This window comes from Callospermophilus lateralis, chromosome X (assembly GCF_048772815.1).
Source record: "Callospermophilus lateralis isolate mCalLat2 chromosome X, mCalLat2.hap1, whole genome shotgun sequence".
NCBI classification, from domain to species: Eukaryota; Metazoa; Chordata; class Mammalia; order Rodentia; family Sciuridae; genus Callospermophilus; species Callospermophilus lateralis.
The window spans coordinates 49063088-49087694 of NC_135325.1; the positions used below are offsets into that span (position 1 = coordinate 49063088).

General features: G+C 35.5%; 1 protein-coding gene across 7 annotated transcripts in view; it reads right to left on the reverse strand.

Moving 5' to 3' along the window:
* Chic1 (cysteine rich hydrophobic domain 1) overlaps positions 1–24607 on the reverse strand; it is a 98751-nt gene that overhangs the window by 58783 nt on the left and 15361 nt on the right. For 4 of the 7 annotated variants that reach the window (XM_077107223.1, XM_077107224.1, XM_077107225.1 and 1 more), the window contains exons 3-6: positions 21265–21420; positions 3921–3977; positions 3597–3656; positions 1604–1669 (exon numbers count right to left, since the gene is read on the reverse strand). In XM_077107223.1, coding sequence (XP_076963338.1) covers positions 1604–1669; positions 3597–3656; positions 3921–3977; positions 21265–21420 — 339 coding nt within the window. Of the gene's footprint in view, positions 1–1595; positions 1770–3594; positions 3657–3920; positions 3978–21264; positions 21421–24607 lie in introns of those variants that run through there. The other 3 variants (XM_077107226.1, XM_077107227.1, XM_077107228.1) reach the window with 3 other exon arrangements.

Here is a 24607-nt window from a genome sequence, read left to right on the forward strand (position 1 = left end):
GCATGGGGATAATGGAGCTCCACAGAGTCTTTGTGCAAACAATCATAATCTCCTATCACATAGTGTCTCTTTTTTTCTTTTTCTAATGGTCAAGGACTTTGAACTTCAAATTAGGAATGAATTTTAAAAATAGACTAAAAAGGTTTCACCTTATGTGAAGAAATGATTGTTCTCTGCACTGGGATGAATGCTTGCCTAAAAAAGCTTACAAAAAGCAGCAAGATTGTAAGATGACAAATAGAATATTATTCAATCCCAGACACTTTAAATTTATCTTTAGCACTATGAATTACAAATAATGCCTAGACACAGGCAAACATCTGTCTTTTACTGGAAGTGATACAAAGCTTTTGTTACACTAAAATTCAAATTTAGTAGAAGAGGAGTGGTATTGTCATTTTAATTGTGAAGAGAAATAGCGCACATACCAATCAAATGGCTGGCTACTTGGGTGGTAAATGTACCAACTAAAATACTTTTGTCTAAACACCTTTCTTCATTAATAATTTCCAAATGTTAAAAAAAAAATCCTCAAAAAGAGAATTAAAAGTATTTTATTAACCCTGATTCAGCCACTTCATATTATTTTGGTGTAACTTAAGTAGCTCTGTTTCCCAAAACAGACTATCTGAACTCCAGATAAAGGTTAGCAGTAGCTTTCATGGGACTCTAGATTACCTCCCAAGACAAGTAAAATCTCAAGATACTTCTTAAAAGTCAAAATTGTGTGTATTTTCAAAGGAAAGGCAATATTCAAAGGGAATGAAATGAAGGACAGTGAGGCTGTGAAATTGCCAGATGTCAAATTCTTTTGGGGTGGGGGTGGAGTTCAAAACAGGAAATACTGAATTAAATGGCAAAAAAATAAGGTTCTTGGGTTTGGATGCAATGCACAATATCTGAGATAATGACTTTAATTTTAATCCACTTGTTACATTGGGCAACCCTGCCCTACACCTGAAATTTTAACATGTTTATTATGGCTTTGCCATAAAACAGCATGTTAACGTCTCTACATTCAAAAGGATGCTTGCAAACGACATTCATATTAAAATCTATGCGAATTGTTGGCAATACAATAAGAGTAATATTACATTCTGTAAACCATGGCATAACACATTTTACATTATGCAAAGAGACAATATTTACAAGTCTTTAGGAGTTTAAATATTTTATCCACTAACATAAGTGATACTTTAGCAAAGTGCAGGACAAACCATTGCTATTAATTGCATGTTCTTTAAAAGCAGAGTAAAACCATTTCTAAAAGCTACCAAAAGCTTATTTAAGTGTGTCCAGTAAGGGATTACAGAGCATTAAGTAGCCTAAAAAATGATGCATATTTAGAAACAGTGAGTATGAAAATTATAAGGCAGCATGCTCAAAACAAGGTTTTTGTTTTTTGAACACCAGCACTGATGTTTTACTTTTAGTGGCAACTGTGTGTGTGTGCGTGTGTGTGTGTGTGTGTGTGTGTACATATGTATATGTGTATTTATTTAAAAACTGAGAGTGCAAAACACAAGCCTCATTTAACAACAAAAAAATGTGCAAATTATCTTCTTAAACCAACAAAAATAAAAGAGTGAGGAGAATACTCTACCATTATAAAGAATAACTTGAACACAGCGAAGGAGACCATCTTCATTCCATAATCATCTACAAGGCACTAAGGGTAGGAAATGACAGGAAACACAGAAGTGACTGAATAAAACTCCTCAGTCAGGTCGGAATATGGGATATTTTGGTAAGAATTCTATTAGTATAACCTGCAAAATAAAAACAAACAATAATATGTTGACAAAAAGTTTTTAAATTAATATAACTTATATATAACCCAGAAAAGCTTATACTCATTGTCACATGACTATCTTTTGATCCTATATTACAAAAAGTAAGGGAAATACATAAAACAGTTATGTAAATAACTTACCATAAGTTGTGATTAGATTGGGGATTCAAAAATTAAACAGGTAAACAAAATTACTTCCTATAGCTAACAGCTGTTATTACCTGATTTACAATAACTATTCCTTTGGGGGAAGAGAAGCTAAACCTATTACTTATCATATGCTCCCTTCACCTGTATTTTAAAAATCAAAGTAGAAAGAATTAAAACTGTTTTACAGATTACAAAAAAATTATTATGCTTGTGTATTTTTCCATCAAAGCATTAGTTGAGGATTACTATCTTTTGTAAGTTGTATGTGAAAAATATGAGCATCCAAATGGATTGACTAAAATAGTTTATTCACAGGAAGGTTCAGAAATATAATAATAAAAACAAGATATTTTTGAAGGTTATATCAATAATAGATTTTAGTTTTGTGGTCATTTTCACATTTTTCTAAAAGCTATTCAAAGTGAAGAGATACTATAATAATCCTTGTTTATGAGATGCAAATCGATGTTTATTATTAAATATATATTGCATGTCAGAAGCCTGAAGTTAGAATAAATTTAATATTTTTAAGGTTAATAATGCTGAATTGATCATATTAGCTATATGTGATTTTATGTTATGACCAAGGTTGCATAGCTTTCAGTTAAAAAAAAAAAAAAAACGGAACCTGTATTAAAATCTATATAGTTTTTTCACTAAAAGTTAAATGTCAGTCAAGAAAAAAACAAATACTCCATTGTGTATAAATGCCACATTTATACACAAAAAATGCACTAAAAAATGACAAAATCATGGCATTTGCAGGGAAATGGATGGCACTAGAGCAGATTATGCTAAGTGAAGCTAGCTAATCCCTAAAAAACAAATGCCAAATGTCTTCTTTGATATAAGGAGGGCAACTAAGAACAGAGCAGGGAGGAAGAGCATGAGAAGAAGATTAACATAAAACAGGGATGAGAGGAGGGAGGGAAAGGGAGAGAGAAGGGAAAATGCAGGGAAATGGAAGGAGACCCTCATTGTTATACAAAATTACACATAAGAGGAGGTGAGGGGAAAGGGAAAAAAAAAACAAGGGAGAGAAATGAATTACAGTAGATGGGGTAGAGAGAGAAGATGGGAGGGGAGGGGAGGGGGGATAGTAGAGGTAGGAAAGGTAGCAGAATACAACAGACACTAGTATGGCAATATGTAAAAACGTGGATGTGTAATGGATGTGATTCTGCAATCTGTATGGGGGGGATGGGAGTTCATAATCCACTTGAATCAAATGTATGAAATATGATATGTCAAGAGCTTTGTAATGTTTTGAACAACTAATAATAATAATAATAAAAGAAAAAAAGCCAAAATATGAATTCAGAATTCAGAAGTTAATTTCTATTTTATGCAAGTTTTGATAAGATTACATTTAGAAATATTTTGTCCAGTAGAAGCTGTTCTTACCACCATATGCTGCGGTTTGTGACTGTGTTAAAAGAAGATCAAGATTGTACAATATTTTCAGATGAGCACACTAGTTGAGACTTAACATCTAAATAATAGTAAACTTTCAAGATATTTTAGGTTGGCTACAAAGCTAAAGAAGATGTAAGCAATCTGAGGAGAAAAAAATAGCTGACAGATGATAAATACAATAAAATGTTACATTTAGGATTATATCCAAAAAATTTAAGTAAAACAACTTCATACTTACATACTCCATCATATTGCTAGTTTCGCATTTCCTTTTAGTCAACTTCCAGTGCAAAGCAAGCTAAGAAAGTACAGTTTTGTTAAGAATTTTATATTAACTTAAACTAATTACAATTACAACCTGTACATCTGAGTTAAGTCACAGCAAATAATATAGGCATAAGATACGAAACAGCACTTAAAATACCTTATAAAACGATCTACTAAATAGTTGAGTATTAGTTCTCTAATCCTTTCATGGCTTGAAAAATCCCCATTTAGTACTTTTTTCAATTTAATAATTAAAATAAATAAATGAGGCACCCATTTGCTTAGCATTTCTTACCTTGTGATATAATCTGTTATTTTCCCACTCTAATAACTTCTGAATTGATCTTCTGGTCTGAGGAAAAGGATAAAGACTTTGTTACAAGATGAACGGCAGAACTTTGTTTATTCTGTGTATCTATAGTTTCCTGTTTACTTGTAAATTCCCATTTATTTCTCTTCTCTCTTGGTTTTCTATTATAAATCAGAAAAAATGCAATGTAACTGATAGCAACCACCAAGTTAAAGTTAAGTAAAAGAAGAGGCAAACAAATGGAAAACATCCTACTTTTAAAATAATTAAACAAAATAAATTTAAATAAATGTTATGTTACATTATGAAAGGGATGTTGCAAATATAATAAACTCAGAGGGCTCATTTACAGTTGGTTAGATCAGCAACAATGCCAGTTGGAATATATCTTGGGGTCATTACACTTGACAGAATCCAGACAAAATCAGGATACAAAATAAAGAAATTGAATTAGTAATTAAAAATCTTTCCACAAAGAAAAAAAAACAGGACCAGATGGCTTCAATGATAAATCTACCAAACATTTTAAAAACATCAATTCTTCACATATTTTCAAAAAAATGGAGGGAACACTTCCCCCAACTCATTGTCTGAGGACTGATACCAAAGCTAGACAAAGATATCACAAATGCATAAAGAAAACAAAAGAGGAGTATCCTTCATTAATATAAACACAAAATTCTAAACAATACTAGACCTGATTCATGTGTAAATGGATTCCATCCAAGGAATACAAAAATAAACTAATATATTACCTGAACAAAAGACAAAAAACATGTGATTGTCTTAGTAGATTTAGAAGAAGCACAGACAAAATCCAATATCCATTAATTATAAAAACCCTGGAGGGCTGATGCAGTGATGCTTGCCTGTATTCCCAACAACTGGGGAGACTTAAGCAAGAAGATCACAAATTTGAGGTCAGCCTCAGCAACGTAGTGAGGTCCTAAGCAACCTTGTCTCAAAATAAAAAATGAAAAAAAGTCTGGGGGGTATAGCTAGGAGGTTAAGTGTCCCTGGGTCCAAACCCAAGTACAAACAAACAAACAAACAAACAGGGCTGAGGATGTGGCTAGGTGGTTAATCACCTCTAGGTTCAATTCCTAATATCACAAACAAACAAAAACCCTGAAAAATTAGGACTAGAGGGGAACTTCCTTGGCCTCATAAAGAACAGCTATGGAAAACCTACAGCTACCATCATATTTTATGGAGACAAACTAAATGTTTTCCCCCTAAGACTGGGAACAAGACAAGGATGTCTTCTCCCACCACTTTTTGTTCAACACCATATTGAAAGTTGTAGCCAGAATAACAAACAAAAGGTATCCAGATTGGAAAAGAAAAAGAAAAACTGTCTTCATTCACAGACAAATGATTCTGTACGTAGAAAACCCCAAGGAAACCACTAAAATACTACTAGAACTATATATGGTTTAGCAAGTTTGCAGAATAAAAGATTGTGGTAAGCAGAATTCCGGCTTCTATGATCTTGAACCCCTAGCATTTCACCTGTGAATATTATGTTACATTACAAAAGGGATGCTGAAGATGTAATTAAAGTTACTGATCAATTGGTTTTCAAATAGGAAGATTATGCAGGGTGTGCCTGTAATCCCAGTGGTTCAGGAGGTTGAGGCAGAAGGATTGCAATTTCAAAGGCAGTTTCAGCAATAGCAAGGTGCTAAGCAACTCAGTGAGACCCTGACTCTAAAAAGAAAATACAAAATAGGGCTGGGGATGTGGCTCAGTGGACGAGTGCCCCTCAGATAAATCCCCAGTAAAAAAAAAGAACATTATCCTGATTTATTTGTGGAGTGCCAATGTATCATAAGAGCCCTTAAAAGCACCATGTTGGCTTTAAAATGGAAAAGGTCACATAGAAAGTTTAAGGAAACCCATTTTGTTAAGACTGGGATTGGAAGCATATTCTTTTACAGGAATGCAGACAGGAATGCAGCCTTGACAGCACTTCAGCCTTGTTACACTCTAATGAGAAAACCCAATTAAGCCAGGTTGTACCTATACTTCTGATTATGAAATAATAAATGGTATTACTCTACACCACTGAGTCTGTGAAAATTTTTGTGATCTTTAGCAGGCATGAGGATCACAAGTTTGAGGACAGCTTCAATAACTTAGGGAAGCCTTAAACAACTTAGCGAGATACTGTCTCAAAACTTAAAAAAAAAAAAAAAAAAAACCTAAGGATGTACCTCTGTGGTAAAGTGTCTCTGGGTTCAATCCCTGATAATCTATACCTCAAATAAACAAATTTATGTTACACCTCAAAGAACTAGAAAAACGGGGCTGGGGATGTGGCTCAGTGGTAGCGCGCTCGCCTGGCATGCGTGCGGCCCAGGTTCGATCCTCAGCACCACATACAAACAAAGATGTTGTGTCCACCGAAAACTAAAAAATAAATATTAAAAATTCTCTCTCTCTCTCTCTAAAAAAAAGAACTAGAAAAACAACAAACTAAGCCCAACACTTTTTATTATCATAATTATTAACATTGTACAAATTAATGGGTTTCACTCTGGCATTTCCTCACATATGTATATCAAGCTTTGATTTTGTCTCCCCTTCCCTTCTCCTATCCTCTTCTTCCACCTCCCATTCCGTGTCCCCCAACCTCTCCTAATCTCTTATAGCCTCACTTCTACTTTCAGGTCATCTTTTTTCCTTTTAGTTTACACATGAGAAAAAAATGTGTGATACTTGTCTTTCTGTGTCTGGTGTATTTTGCATAAAGTGATGTCTTCCAGTTCCATCATTTTCCTGCAAATGACATTTTATCTTATGGATGAATAATACTACATTGTGTATATATGCAATATTTTCTTTATCCATTCATGATGGGCCCCTAGGATAAATCCATATCATGGATATTGTGAATAGCACCTCAATAAACAGGGATCTCTTTTGTATGCTGATGTCATTCCTTTGGATATATACCCAGGAGTAGTATAGCTGAATTATATGATAGTTGTATTTTCAGATTTGGAGAAACCTCCATACTGTTTTCCATAGTGGTTATACTAATTTACATTCCCACCAACAGCATATAAAGGTTTCCTTTTCTTCACATCATCCCCAGCATTTTTTATTGTAGCCATACTGAATGGAGTGAGATGGAACATCAATGTAGGTTTGATCTGCATTTCCCTATCACTTTTTTAAAATTTATTATCTTGTAGTTCAGTGGTTTTTAATTTTTTGTGGTGCTGGGAAATTGAGCCCAGAGCCTTGTGCATGCAAGGCAAGCACTCTACCTACTGAGCTATATATATTCCCAGCCCCATTTCCCTATCACTAAAGATTTTTTTTCATATAATTATTGATCTTTTGTATTTCTTCTTTTAAAAAGTGTCTGTTCAAATCATTTGTCCATCTTTCAAAATATTTTTATTACTGATGGACCTTTATTTATTTATATGCGGTGCTGAGAATCAAACCCAGTGCCTCACACATGTTAGGCAAGTGATCTAACCACTGAGGCACAACCTCAGCCCCATTTGCCCTTTTTTTTTTGGTCATGCTGGGGAACCCAGGGCCTTGTGCAAATGAGGAAAGCACTCTACCAATGGGCTATATTCCCAGCCCTGTCCATTTTTAATTGACTTACTTGTTCTTTTGTTGTTCAGTTTTTTAAAAAAATTTTTATTGTTGGTTGTTTCAGTTTTTTTTTGAGTTCTTTATATATTCTAAATATTAACCTTCCTCAGATATATAGCTGAAAAATATTTTCTCCCATTTGGTAGATTGTCTCTGTTTATTGTTTTCTTTGCTGTGCATCTTTTAAATTTGCGTAATCCCAATAGCTAACCAATAGAACCGTGCCCTTTCCAAGATGAATGGATAAAGAAAATGTGGTATACATAAACAATGGAATTATTCAGCCATAAAGAAAAATGAAATTATGGCATTTGCTTGAATATAAATGGAACTGGAGACTATCAGGCTAAGTGAAACAAACCAATCCCCCAAAACAAAGGCCAATGTTCTCTCTGATATATGGATGCTAACACACAATGTGGGGGTAGGGAAGAATAGAAGTACTTTGGATTAGACAAAGGGGAATGAAGGGGGAATGGGAATGGGAAAGACAGTTGAATGAATTCGACATAACTTTCCTATGTTCATATATGTATATACGAACAGTGTAATTCCCCATCATGTATAACCACAAGAATGGGAAGTTATACACCATGTATGTATAATGTCAAAATACAGTCTACTGAAATGTACAAATAATAAATAAATAAATTTGTGTAATCCCATTTATCAATTCTTGCTTGTTTTTTGGGCTATTAGATTCCTATCCAGGAAATCACTGTTTGTACCAATATCTTAGTCTTTTCTGTATGTTTTCTTCACATAGTTTCAAATCTTACCTTAACATCTTAGATCTATTTTGGATTGATTTTTGTTCAGGGTGAGAGATAGGGACCTAGTTTCAATCCTCTTCATGTGGATATCCAGGTCAAGGATGTTGGGGGGAAAGGCACACTCATACATTGCTGGTGAGACTGTAAATTGGTCCAACTAATCTGGAAAGCAGTATGGAGATTCCTTACAAAACTTGGAATGGAACCTCCATTTGACCCAGCTACTCTACTCCATGGTCTATACCCAAAGGACTTAAAATCAGCAAACTGGAGTAATATAGCCACATAATTGTTTACAGTAGCTCAATTCACAATAGCTAAACTGTAGAACCAACCTAGATGTCCTTCAATAGATGAACAGATTAAGAAAATGTGGTATATATACACAATGGGATATTACTCAGCATTAAAAGAGAATAAAATTATGGCATTTGCAGGTAAATTATCCGGATAGAGCTGGAAAATATCATGCTAAGTGAAGTAAACTAATCCCCAAAATACAAAGGCCAAATGTTCTCTCTGATAAGTGGATGCTGGTCCATAAAGGGGGGGGGGGGACATGGGAAAAATGGAGGAACTGTGATTAGGCAAAGGGGAGGGAAGGAAAGGGAGGGGGCATGGGAGCAGGAAAGATGGTGGAATGAGATGGACATCATTATCCTAGGTACATGTATAACTATACATATGGTGTGACACTACATCGTGTACAACCAGAGAAATGAAGAGCTGTGCTGAAATTGTGTACAATGAAACAATATGCATTCTGCTGTCATATATACCTAATTAAAATAAATAAACTGAAAAAGACACACACACAAAAACCTTGTATTCTATACTTAAAATCGCTAAGAAGTTAGATCTTATATTAAGCATTCTTACTGAAAAGAAAAATAGTAAAAGTGGTAGGAGGAATCTTTGAGAGGTGCTGGATATGTTTGTTGGCCTTGGTACTGGTGATGGTTTCCAGGGTATATATTCATTGTCAAATTCATTGAGATACACTAAATATTGTACAGGGGAACAGACTGAATACTTATGTCCCTCTCCCCCAAATACAGAGGTGGGCCATTTGGGAGGTGATTAGAGTTGACTTAGGCAATTCTACTATATGAGGACAAATTAGGCTCCATCTATTAACTAAGAAAGTGGGCCCTCACCATTCACCAGATCTGCTAGTACCTTGAGTATGATGCTGAACTATAGGAAATACATTTCTTTTGTTTGTAAGCTACTCGGTTAAAGGTATTTCGTTATAGTAGCCTGAACAGATTAAGGTATAAAGTTCTTTACATGTCAATCACACCTAAAAAGTGGTTTACCTAAAAAAGGAAAATCAATATACTTTAATGATAAACACTGAATGCATTAGAAATAAGGAATATTGGGGCTGAGGATACAGCTCAGGTGGTAGAGTGCTTGCCTTGCACATACAAAGCCCTGGATTCAATCCCCAGCACCACACACACACACACACACACACACACACACACCAAAAAAAAAAAAAAGGAAGGAATCTTATTCAACATGTTATGGACATATATCAAAAACATATGGCTAACATTATAATAAATGGTAAAAGACTGAAAGATATTTTTCTAAGATAGAAACAAGATAACAATAACTGGAAATTCTAGCCAGAGGAATTAGGCAAGAAAAAGCAAACACATTGGAAGGGAAGAAGCAAAATGGTCTCTGTTCACAGATGACATGATTTTGTAGTAGTAAATCCTAAAGAATCCACAAAAAAATCTGAGACCTACGTAACACATAATAGCAATGTTGCTGGATACATATCCATTACAATCAAGAGTGCTTCTATATAAAAAAATAAACAATCTGATGGAAATTAAGAAAATAGTTGTATTTACAATAGCAGAAAAAATACTTAGCAGTAAATTTAACCAAGGAAACAAAACACATGCAGAAAACTGTAAAACACTGCAGGAAAAAATTAGATACTTAAATAAATGCAAACATCCTCAGTCTATGGATGGGAAGACTTTATATTGTTAAAATGACAATATGATCCAAAATAATCAATAAATTCAGTGCAATCTCTATCAGAATACCAAAGACTGTTTTTTTGATAAAAATATAAAATTCCATTCATATGAATCTCCAGGCACACCTATTAGCTCAACAATCTTAAAAATGAAGAGCAAAGTTAGGTAACTCATACTTCCTGATTTGACAAATTACTATAAAAGCTACAGTAATAAAAAATATGTGGTATATAAATTACAGACATATGACCCAATGCAGTAGAATAAAAAGTCCAGAAAAGAACTTCAAGAATGTCAACCATTCAACATTCTCAACAAATGTTACATGGAAAACTGGACATTCACAGGTGAAAAATGAAGTTGAAGCTGTGCCTTATACTACCTATAAAATTAACTCAAAATTCATTAAAGAACTAAATATAAGAGCTGAAACTATAAAATTCTTATAGGAAAATGGGAGATAATCTTGATGACACTGAGTTTTGTAATGATTTCATGGATATGATGCCTAACACAGTCAAGAAGAGATAAAAAGTGTAATTGGACTTCATCAAAATTAACAACTTTTGGGTATTAAATAGTATTATCAATACAATAAATAGATAAACCATAGAGAGAGTATTGCAAATCAAATAATCTGGAAAGGGATTAATAGCCAGAATATATAAAAACACCCACAACTTAAGAGCAGATAAACAATCTGATACAAAATAGACAAAAGACCTCAACAGACATCTACAAAAAAATTTACAAGGATTGGGGGGTATAGCGCAGTGGTAGAGAACCTGCCTTGTATGTATGTTGGTGAAGATCTGGATAAATTGGAACTCTTATGGACTCCTGGTGGGGATGCAAAATGGTACAGATTGTATGGAAAACATTTTGGTGGTTCCTTAAAAAGGTAAACAATTGCCATATGATCCAGCAATTGCACTCCTAGGTCATACCCCAAAGCACTGAAAGCAGAGACACACAGAGATGTTCATCAGAACATTACAATACACAGTAGCTGAAAGATAGAAACAACCCAAGTGCCAATCAATAGATGAATGGATAAACTATATGTGGTACATAAATAAAATGGATTGCTACACAGCCATAGAAAGCAATGAACTTCTGAAATAATACGGTAAGGATGAACCTCAAATACTTTTTGGTAATCAAAATAAGCCAGGTACAAAAGGAAAAATATGATATTATTTTACTTATATGAAGTATCTAGAATAGGCAAACATGTAGAGATGGAAAATAGGTTAGGAGTTCTAGGTTCTGAAGGAAGGGGAAATGGAACTTATTACTTAGTGGCTATGAGTTTGGAGTAATGAAAAAGCTTGGAAATAGATAATGGTAATAGGTGTAAAACACTTTGAATATAATTAAGGCCTCTGAATTGTACACTTGAAAGGGTTTATTAGCTAACAAAGAGAGAGGAATTTCTGGATGATAGAAACATGATCCCACTCTCTAATGAAAGCACTGAGCTCTAAATAATTTAAATCTGACTAAACACAACTTGTAATGGAAGCTCAGGAGCCCCCAAAAGAAGCAAATATGAATTTGAAATACCTTAAACATCCACGGCCAAGAGGACACAGGTTCATATAAAAAGGAATTCAGTTTCTCAAATTAACAAATATGCCATGCTAAGACCAGAAAAAATATAATTAAAGAAAATTATGATGTCAATGTCTGATTAAGCTGGAAATGTCAGATAAATGTTATTTAAAAGAACCAATGGAATTCTGGAATTAGAGTATAAGAACTGAAATTTAATAATTCAATATAGGGGCATAAAAGCAGAGTTGAGGAAGTAGATAAAAAAATCATGGACTTGAAGACAGATTAAACAGCTGGGTGTGTGGTGCACGGCTATAATTCCAGCTACTCTGGAGGCTGAGGCTGGAGGATAACAAATTTGAGGCCCATCTGGGTAACTTAGTGAGACTCTATCTCAAAATAAAAATTTTAAAAAAGGAGCTAGGGATATAGCTCAGAGGTATAACACTTATCTAACATGTGAAGGGCCTAGGTTTGATCCCCAATACTATGAGAAAAGGCAGATTAAAAGCAATTGTGCAATCTTAAGAACAAAGAGAAAAAAGAATAAAGGAAAATGACCCCGGCCTGAAAGAAATGTTAGACATTATTAAGTTTACCAACATACATATAAATGGGAAGAGAGAGCAAGAATTAAACAGAAGAAATAACAAAATAATGGCAGAAATCTTCTCTAGTTTTATGAAAAATATTTATTCACACATCCCAGAAGTTCATGGAATTCCAAGTAGGATAAACACAATGTGATCCACTAGAGACATGTCTTCAGAAAGACAGAAAATGCTAAAAGCAGCAAGATGAAAATGACAGTCATTTATAAGGGAATTGTAGTAAGATTAACAGCTTACTTCTCATTAGAAACAATGAAGGATAAGCAATCAAAATTAATAAATGGAAAGAAAATAAATGCCAAACAAGAATCCAATGTGTAGCAAAAATAACTTTAAAAGATGAAGGTCCACATAGGAATGTAAGGAGTTTAAAAGTAATCTCTCCTGACCACACAAGAAAAAATGGAATAAACTGAAAATCAACAACTCCTTTCAGATCTATCCAAGAGGTGAGTGAGATGGTGGTGTACACGAGTGCATCAAATACTGAGGAAACAAAAAGGCAAACACAGAGAAGCACAATAAAGCAAAACTAGAGGAGAATGAACTCCATTTGAACCAAGACTGGTGTAACAATATCTAAATTTTAGTTGACAAATCACTGGAAGTTCATTGGGGAAAAAATTGAAATTTTAAAACTCCAGAGGATTCTAGTTTTAGGAGCAGCTTAACACACTTTGGTGAGTTTTACTCACCCTATCAATTTCTCACAGTGATCGGAGAAAAAAGCCCCTCATGATTCTGGTAGGAGAAGGAGAAATGTAGATATTTTAAAATATACCAAAAGAATTTTGCTCTTTTGAAAAAGGGCTGCCATTAAGAGAAACTACTGCACTAGTTCCTAAACAACTGTGGTTTTGCCAGAGCCTACAAATCTTCAGGAAGGGAAATACACAACTCTAGCACCCTCTAGCCTTCCTATCTCAAGAAAAAAAAAAAAGAGAGAGAGAAACATTTATAAAGGTCATGGCCCAGGGGCATGGGTCCACTTAAAAAACTGAGGTCCAATAATAGGACTATACAATGCTTCTCCTTCCCCCATACCTTACGGCTACTATATCAGTAGGGCCCTGGTATTATAGTGAGAAATATAACTGAAAGAAGGGTGCATTTTAGTTAATACCTATTTAAGCCTCTAGGGAAATACAAACAAATATGGCTAGACAAAAACAAGAACACTGGAGAAAAGTTTTTAACCTCCAACATTTATGGCTACAGCAAACAGTAACAGCCTAACTCCTCATCAGATAAATTAATATGCTATGAATACTACTGAACTTACATGCAGAATATATTCATTCCATCTCAGTACCTCCCATTTACCATCAACTCATATGGAATTTGAATTTAAAACTATAATGCCCATTTATCTTAGGACACCTCCAAATGGGAATATTAAGGCATAAATCTAACAATAATAAGACCCTGTCCACTATTCACACAGCACTGGTAAATAAAATTGCATGCTTAGCAATGGTTAAATATGAGGTATCTGTGGCTGGAGATGTGGCTCAAGCCTGGCATGTGCGGGGCGCTGAGTTCGATCCTCAGCACCACATTAAAAAAATAAATAAATAAAAGAAATAAAGATGTTGTGCCCACCGAAAACTAAAAATAAATATTAAAAAATTCTTTCTCTCTCTCTCTTAAAAAAATATGAGGTATCTTCTAATATGAACATTTTGTCCTTGAACCTTTTCCTCATTTCCTTCTATTTTCAGTCCAGTGGACAAGTACAGGCATATGTAACAGAGATGGTTGAACAAATTCATATCCAAAAGTCTTTTTACAGAGGACAAACTTTCCTATGAATTTCAAAATAAAATGTACACAATGTTCTATTTAACTAACTCCTTGGTCATACAGTGGCAACCTAGAGACTAGATGTTGCAAAATTGAGACTTATTTGTCCATTATATACACAGCAAAACAAAATGCACAAAACATAGAAAACTGATGTCTGAAAATGTCCAAGTATGAACACACTGACCTTTTGCAATTGCTTCCCTCCCACCTCCTCCACATCACTGAGCAAGAAGAGATAGATAGTAGTACTCTACCGCTCACAGAGGTGGTTTAATAGTTCCATTCCCAAAAGACTATTTCATATGAATTTACAAAACTGGTTTACTAATTCTACTTTTGTCATACACTGGCAACCTCTTTAATATCTAGAAAGACTAAATGTAGATTAGGAGGATTCATTTGTATTTTATATACACTATGTACACATCAAAATAAAACAAAACCCATAGACAACTCTTGGCTCTCAGTAAGCACACTGGCATGGTGCTCCCTAGGACAGGCACACAACTCTGTACTACTCAACGGGGGTTTGACTATTGCATCCCGCCAAAAAAGAAACCATTTCATAAAAATTTTAACAAAAAGAAATTTACAAAATGTGTTATATATTTTACCACTTCTACTTTTAACCTATATCAGGCACTTTAGAACATCTAGAAAGCCTAGTTTTTTTTAAAGTACTTAGCATTTTCAACTATGTATACACTAATGAGGAATAAAATGCATGCGCAAAACAATGGTTATTGTAGGAAAAATGTTACTTAAAACCAGTCTGGCCCAGGACCTCCTTCTCGGGTCAGTCTCCTCCATGTCCAACAACCCACTGAACAAACAAAACCACTTCCTAGAGGTGGTCTAACAGATCCATTTCAAAGTCACTTCCAGAAGGCATTTCTGATTTTTTCCAAACAAAATGGCCTGTGTCTTGCAAATGTTTACAAGACAAATTCATATCCGTTTACAAGACAAATTTCATATCCAACTCTATCACACGGCAGGCATCCTCTTTACCTTTAGGATGTCCAGATGCAGCAGAAGTTTTAAAAGGTGGGGGGCAAGTTGAGAGCAGTTTTTTCATATTATAGACAAAGGCCTTTTACAAAAGGCCAGGAAATCTTCCCAGAGGGTGGCGGGCCTTTCCAACTGGGCAGATGAGGCCTGTGACTCGTCCGTTTCTCTCTTTGGTAGAAGGCACACCAACCGCCCCAACACCAACCACCGAACGCCGAACACCAACTGCCCGAGGCCGCTAACGGTTCCACCCGTCATCTTCCGGGGTTTCGCTCACCTTCCAGGACTGTTCTGGTCTTTGTTGGCGAGACAAGGTGAGGGTCTCGTGGAGGCGGCGCTGAGCGCTCACGCTGGGCGCTCTCGGAGGCCTGTGCGGCTCCGCGGTCCAACACGTGGCCGAGCTTTCAGGCGTCCACTCTCCTTTTTGGAACTTGAAGCTCCTGCCGGCCTCCGCGGTGTTGGGGCATTGTTCGCGGCGTTGTTCCGCGTTCGGACGTCGTTCCGCATTCGAGGTCGGCGTTCGGGCGGGGCGTTTGGGGAGGCCGCCATTCTTCTGGCCATGCCACGCCCACCGCCACCCCAAAGGCGCCAATTCCCCAGAAGCGGCTTCAGCTGGGACAGACAAGATTGAGCAAGACCTGGCAGCCCGCGTAGTTCGGGTCCTGACAGGTTGCTGCCGCCATCAGGTCATCCATCCTGGGTGATAGGCTCACCTGTCCTTCACAGTCAGGGCCAGCCATTGGGCAGTAGCAGCAGGAGCTCCAGGGATCTGCAGGGGAGGCTGCATCCTGTCCCAGGGCCCCCCAGCTCGTCCGCCGGCCTGGGGCGGTGGGAGGGGGCAGTGGGTCCGGGAGAGCAGGCGGCACTCCCTTTTCTTACCATGCTCTCTGCCGGAACTGACTTGGCAGTTCTCTTTGGGGGCGAGAGCCATGATGGTGTTTATGATATACAAATACTAGAGAGTGATGAGTTAGCTTCCTTTGTCTTTTGGTCAGTTTAATCTGGCTAACAACTATACTACATGTAGGATTTTTATCTTCTCTACTAAACTACAATGGTCACTACTGACATATCTTTAATACTTTTTGAGTCATCCATGTAGATTTTTAAAAATTTATGTATTGGTGCATATTAATCATATAAACTCATGGGTTTCATTGTGGCACATACATACTTGCACATAGCATAAATTTGGTCAATATTTCTCTCCAGTACCACCCCATACTTCCTCCTCACTCACCCTGCTCACCTTCCTTTACCCTGGTGGTTTCCCTTCCATTTTCTTTCTTTCTTTTTAAAATGGTGCTTGGTTATTTGAACCCAGGGCCTCATGCATACCAGGCAAGCACTTTACCATTGAGCCACATCCCCAGCCCCTTCCCCTCCATTTTCATTACATCCTTTTCTTCTTTTCCCTCTAACTTCCACATGTGAAAGAAAACATACTTGTCTTTCTTAATTTGCTTACCATGATGCTCTCCAGTTCCATCCATTTACCAGAAAATGTCATATTTCTTTCTTCTTCATGGCTGAGTAAACCCCCGTTGTGCATATATACCATAGGGTACTAGGCAAGCTATAACCAAGTGTATGTACTAGGATCTATGCATGCTATCTTTGCCCAAGAGTATACAGAATGTATTTTATGAAAGGTATGAATAAAAGTCCTAAATAGAGATTACAGATAATCTGTTTAACTCGTAGCAGAACTATTGCCTCTCACTGCAAAAACTGATTTTCTTTTCCATATGGCATACTGTATAGATGGGGCTTTTGTTTCTATAATTTGCTTTTTCTTATAAGACAATGAATTAAAAACCTTATCTCCTAAAACAGCATCATGTTCATGTTTTGAGACAGAATAATCCCTTCCTTCTAAATATCACTCTCAATTTATCAAATATTACAGCAAAAATAGGAAAAATTAAAAGTAATTTCAAATTTAAGGGTGTTGGCATAACTAGGCCTAAAAACTGACAATGATATCATAGTTGTTTCAGTGGTGGATGTAAGAACAGATCAATATACCTCATCTCATATACCATGTCACTATGGAGTTCTCACGGGAGTCAAGAGTTACTACAGGGAACTCAAGGTATCCAATCTGTATTTCTTTTTTCTGCAATCTAATTTGCTAAAGAAAATGTCCATGAATTATACTGGTTAAAAATAGTTCATGGAGGGCTGGGGATATAGCTCAGTTGATAGAGTGCTTGCCTTGTATGCACAAATCCCTGGCCTTGCCACGCCCACCGCCACCCCAAAGGCACCAATTCCCCAGAAGTGGCTTCAGCTGGGATGGACAAGATTGGGCCAGGAGACCAGGCAGCCAGCACAGTCCGGATCTTGCCAGGTTGCCAGCAAAAAGCCAAAAAATAGTTCATAGGGTAGACTATATATATAGAAGTTTTCTTCTTGGAAACATTTTATAATCATTGATACATATAGCAACTTTGTGATACAGAACTTAGTAATCATATTATTTCTACCTTATTTTCTGGATAAACACATGTCTTCCATAGAACTATATAACCAATTAGAGATGGCTAGAGAAGAATGGCAAACCACAACCTACTGGGCAAAATGTGGCCTGCTGCCTATTTTTGTAAATGAAGTTTTATGGCAACACAGCAATACCTCACTCAGTTAAGTATTGTTTATGGCTATTTACATGCTGCAAAGACACAGGTAAACAGATGTCACAGAGAACTGTGGAAGACAAAGCTGAAAATATTTACTATCTTGTTCTTTAAGAAAAAGTTTTCCAATCACTGCTAGAGAATGAAAACACAGTGGGTCAACCATTTATCACACTACCTCTCCAAATATTTCCTGTCTCAGGAATAGAGAATCTGATATAAGGAACATGTTGTCAAGAGAATACAGAGTTAGAAACAAAAAATAAAACTAGGTTTGTTTCTGGTTGTGTTATTTCCTATGTGGCCCTGGGAAAATTCCCTAACCTTTCTGCATCTTACTTTCTACACCTGTAAAATAAGGGATTTGGGCTATATGAAGACTAATCATCCTTGCAACTCAACTATTACAGTCTATATAACTTATGGATTAGGAAGCAATAGTGAAGGCATAAAAATTCTTAAAATTGTATTTTTAAAAAATTCTCCTTATAGACACAAAAGCAGTGAGATGCCTAAAATATCATATTCATCACATCCACCTTAAAAGTAAATAATATTATCCTGATTTTATAAGTGAGGAAACTAATGTTCCAGAAAGGACAGTGCCTTATATAGTGGTTATCAGCATGGCTTAATATTTCATTGTCTAGTGTATCGTTGACAATATGCCATGTGCAAAATCAGGGGTCATGAACTATAATTCCTACAGAGAAAGGCAGATAATGTAAATGCTGGATAGTTTTGTTGTGAACAAAAACTATACATCCTATTTAAAGGGGGAAACCACTACCAAGCTAGAATTCACTGTTGACAGATAGGCATGTGGATCCAGGATTGTCAGATCTTTAGGTTTTATGACAGATCAGATATCACAAATTTTGTTTTAAATATTCCAACTTTTATGTATTCATTTGCAGAGCTGGGGATCAAACCCAGGGCCTCATGCATGCTAGTGCTCTACCACTGAGCTATATCCCCAGTCCCAATATTCCAATTTTTAAATGATTCAAATGTTAAAAGACAGAGTGAGCTGAATTTATCTCATGGGATGAAGATTTGCAAATCTGTATTATCTTCTTAAAATTCACAGATTAGTGATTAGAATACACTGATATTTCGGGGCTGGGGCTGTAGCTCAGTGGTAGAACTCCTCCCTCGCAAGTGTGAAGCACTGGGTTTGATCTTCAGCACCATATAAAAATAAATATATAAAGATATTGTGTCCATCTACAACTAAAAAAATATTTAAAAAGAATACACTGATATTTCAGCTTCAGGATAAACTCTTAATTAACCAAAGTAATAGAAGATAGGGAAAGATCACAGCATTAGTATTATCTCATTTTTTTCCACTGACTATTCTGTTAAGAAGTGCTGATAATAAGGGCTGGGGTTGAAGCTCAGTGGTAGAGCGCTTGCCTCTCAAGCATGAGGCCCTGGGTTCGATCCTCAGCACCACATAAAAATAAATAAATAAAATAAAAATATTGTGAAAAAAAATTAAATGAGTGAAAAACTTGTTTCTATTTCAGGTTCTTTTTTTTTTTTTTTTTTTGGTACTGGGGATTGAACTCGATTGAACTCAGGGGGCACTCAATCATTGAGCCATATCCCCAGCCCTATTTTGTGTTTTATTTAGAGACAGGGTCTCACTGAGTTGCTTAGCACCTCACTTTTGCTGAGGCTGGCTTTGAACTCATGATCCTCCTGCCTCAGTCTCCCAACCTGCTGGGATTACAGGTGTGCACCACAGTGCTCGGCCCTCTATTTCATGTTTTTTGATGGAAGGTTTGACAAATAGGCAAAGCATAAATATGTCAAAGAATGAAGTTAAATTCTGGATAAACATTAAAACCAAAAAATCTGTTCTTAAGTACTGGAGATTGGCTACATTCACATGATGGGAAATCCAAATCATGATTAATTCACATTGAGGCTTTTAAAACAATGGGGATGGAGAGGAGTTATTGATTTTAACTTTTAAAGGTAAGATGTGACAATTAAGTAAAGACATTTATGCTTTTAGCTTTTACTTACAGAAGGTCACTTGAAAATACTGTCCATGTTTTGACAAACAAATTAAGCTATATTTAAAGTGAAGCTCTGATCTACTGGTGGTTACCAAGGGAATCAATAAAATGCTTTACTCTTCCATTCAAAAAATTCATAGGATTGGCAGCATTAGTTTCTTTTTGAAGCAGACATGAAAGAGGGAATAAGAAAAATGAGGAGAAAAAAATAACGATTATTTCTTGGGACTATTTTTCACTTTAATAAAATAACTACACCACTAATTATTCCTCCTCAAGGTGCTATAATTTTAAATCTGATTTAGTAAGCTAATTATTATTTAAAAGATTAAATAACATCCTTAATGTAGTACTGGGAAAAGAACTTGGGGTAAAATGAACTGTCCTCATTGGCTTCAATTTCAATATTGAAAGCTGTCTTCCCACTTGGGAAATGATTTCCAAAATAAAAATGAATTTTTTTTAGAGAGAGTGAGAGTGAGAAAGAGAGAATTTTTTAATATATTTATTTTTATTTTAGTTATCGGCGGACACGACATCTTTCTTTGTATGTGGTGCTGAGGATCGAACCCGGGCCGCACGCATGCCAGGCGAGCGCGCTACCGCTTGAGCCACATCCCCAGCCCATAAAAATGAAATTTTAAATCAGATCAGATTAAAACAGTTGTCTTAATTTCATGGAATAACTAATAGTAATGCTGTTAGAATGTTATTGTAACATATTCAAAACTAAGGACCCCCAGTAACACACAACTTTGCAGGTTACTTTCTCTTATGCCTTTCTTCAGATTGGAAGTAGTTCTCCAATATACCTGTAGCTTAGAAACATTTTATATCATAGCTTCAGATTGTATAAAGAGAATAAGTAGTCCACCTATATTTATATTTACCTGAGTCCTTTACTTTCACTGTATTTACTTAAAATGACAGGAATGCATATTAAGTGATAAAGTATTGATAAAGGTTGGATAAATGGCTCATTTTAGAGTTTCTTTATCTCTAAAATGATACCATTGGAGCTGGGGAATAGAGTACTTGTCTCAAATGCATGCACAAGGCTCTGGATTCAATACCCACACCACAAAAACAAAAAACGATTAAAAAAAAAAACACGGCAATTACTGTGTTGCATACCTTAATTTTTTTCAAATAAAATGATACCATTGTTACGGAAATTAAATAAAATTAAGTAAAGTACATGGAAACAGTTCTTGACCCATAGCAAGTGTGCAATAAATGTTAGCTTTTACTATTGTTATACAATAGAATGGTTATACTCACTCTTTTGTTGAGACAAATAACAGGCCACAGGCTGCAACCTAGTGTGCAACAGCAGCAGAGACATCCACAGAGCAGCCACTTCACATTGACTGGGAGAGCCTTTTTCAAACATGCATTCACACGGCCAATGCTGGTCTTAAATTCTTCTGGGGCCACCTACAACAAGGGCACTATCTTTAACAATTTGTGGATAGCTTCCCACTATTTGTCTCTAAACATAAGGAAAATGTCTTATTACAAACATTTTAAGGAATTAACAATGTCTAAATATACTTTCTTCCCATCTCTTCCCATAAATATGTATCACATGGTCTTGGGAGACATCGGAAAGTAAACAATATAATTTTATGCTCCCAGATCTTAACCTGATGTTTGAAAACATCTTTTGAAATGACCAACAATAAAATGACAGTAGCAAAACTGATGGTAAAAGATACCCACCAACCAGTTTTGTTACCAAATATTCTCATTATGAAGGCAATACTGTTTATAGTCTTCAGGTACTCTAACTTAAAGTATTCTGAATTCAGACTGGAAGCATAAGACAATAATAATAATAAAAAAACAAATACTACCAGAGGAAACATAATTCAAATTAGAACTTGGCAATATTCCTGGATTAATTCTAAAATGGTAACCCTTCAACCTTTCCTCCCTGGCAAAGTTGCAACATAACAATTTTAAGACTTGCCAATGTTTACAGGGAAACTTTACACTAACAAAAGATAATATCTTAGTAATTACTTTCAAAACAGTCTGTTGATATTCAGCATAAAATGGACTCATAAGTGCTCTAAATTTTGAAAGTTGAAAGGTCTTTAAATACACAAATTTAATATTTCTAGTTACTACCTCCATTCCTGGAAGGGCTGCTTGTGCCTTTCTGAAAACGACAAAGTCAATTCAAAGGCATGAACATGACCAGCAATCAGATTTATACCAAAAATTCTGCTTGAAGGTTATACAATTCAAAAGTGTACAGGTTGTTCTCAGTAAAATCACATTTTTGGACCACACACTGATCACTCTTAATTTAGAAAGCTATCAGACTGCAAAATTTATGGGAAAATATTTCAGCATTAGAGTATGAAAGCAAAAATTATGAAATTGGCAGGAAAAGTAGGTATTCTAAAATGTAAACTCCTTAGTACATTAGGTACCAAAACTATAGAGCTCTACTTTCCCAAATACAAAGTTGTATTAAAATTTTACAAATTATTACATTTTATCTTTTAACAGGTTTCTTAGAATCAACATACAAAACATACCTATTAGCAGATGCTATAGAAATAAATACATGACCAAAGAATTCATCACTATTATGACTAAAACATTAAGCATATAAGCTTTCTTAGAATTGTTCATATCATCCAATAAGGTTAATTGCTCAGCACATGAGTCTGATTTTCTTCCTAACAATCAACAGTTATCAAGCCATAAGGCTCAAAATTTTCCCTACATGACAAAAGTAAACTAGTTTCATTTTCCTGTCAATAACATGACACAATGGCAATCACCGTGTAAAAAAAATTCCAATTAAGTGCCAAAATTTCAGGGGTAAAAATGAAAATAAAATTCAGAGAACCATGCCTTATAACTGAAAATAGAAAACACTCATAATTTAAGCACATTAGACAATAAATCAAGAGATCTGAATCTAGTTCTTATTAGCTATGAAAAATCCCAGGCAAAATTATTTAGTTTTTCTCAGTCTTAGTTTCTCATTTATAAAACAGAATAATAATCTTTATTTTATATGCTCACTGGGAATGGAAATTACATCTTAGAACTTCCTGAATGAAATAAATTTGTAAATCAGGGCTGGGGATGTGGCTCAAGCGGTAGCGCGCTCGCCTGGCATGCGTGCGGCCCGGGTTCGATCCTCAGCACCACGTACAACAAAGATGTTGTGTCCGCCAAAAACTAAAAAATATATATTAAAAAAAATTCTCTCTCTCTCTCTCTCACTCTCTTTTAAAAGAAAAAGAAATTTGTAAATCATATCTCTGAGTAGATTTGATAAAAAGAAAAGCTGTCTTTTGCAAGGACTCTCACCTGAAAGCAGACAGTTTAATCAGGTAATTACTTATAGTCCACAGTTTTCCTAGATATTATTAAAAGGATATTATTATATTACATTATATATTATTTCATAATATTTTATAAAAAAGATAACTGCTACATTTTGAATGTAGATTCAGTGCTCTTCAGTTCTTCAATTCTTCAGAGAAGATGATCTTTTTCTTTCTCTGTCTCTCTCTTTTGGTGTGGGATATTGAATCCAGAGCCTTATATGTGCTAAAACTTGCACTCTACCACTAAGCAAGATCCCCAGCTTCTTGGTGTTCTTTTTTTTTTTTTTTTAATTTTTTTAGTTGTAGTCAGACACGATACCTTTATTTTATTTTTTTTATGTGTTGCTGAGGATCAAACCCAGTGCCTTCCACTTGGGAGGCCAGTGTTCTGCCACTGAGCTACAACCTCAGAACCTCAGCCACCACCACCCGCCCCATCCTTTTTAAAAACAAGGTATGGGGCTAGGGGATGTGGCTCAAGTGGCCGGGGTTCGATCCTCAGCACCACATACAAACAAAGATGTTGTGTCCGCCGAAAACTAAAAAATAAATATTAAAAACTCTCTCTCTCTCTCTCTTTAAAAAAAAAATAAAATAAAAACAAGGTATCAAATTACTACCTTAAGATGTACCTCTCCAGGGTCTGGGATTGTGGGTCAGTGGCAGAGTGCTTGCCTTGTACATGTGAGGCACTGGGTTCAATCATCAGCACCACATAAAAATACACAAAATAAAGATATTGTGTCCATTGTATAACTGAAAGATATTTATTGCATTTATTTATTTTTAATATTTTTTAAGTTGTAGATGGACCGCATGCCTTTATTTTGCTTATTTACTTTATTGTGGTGCTGAGGATCGACCCAGTGCCTCACACCTGCAAGGCAAGTGCTCTACTGCTGAGCCAGAGTCCCTAAAAGAATATTTTTTTAAAAAAGATTTACCTCTCCAAAAGAGAGATATTCAACTTTCCTTTTCCTAGGGAATTACTGAGTAACGAAGTAAAAGTTAAAATAAAGAAAAATACACATTTAGCTTCAATCTGTAGCATAATATCACTACCAAATCTCTTTAAATTGTGCATTCTGAATCAATAATACATTTTAAATATGGCAAATTATGATATAAACTCATACAAATTATAAAATTATTACTCTGCCCATTAACAAATTTAAAAGCTTAGAATCTAAATTTTTATTTTAAAGTAAATACAAGTACACTTCACAAATATTAAAAGTAAAGGGTAGGAGGTGGGGTTGTGGCTCAGT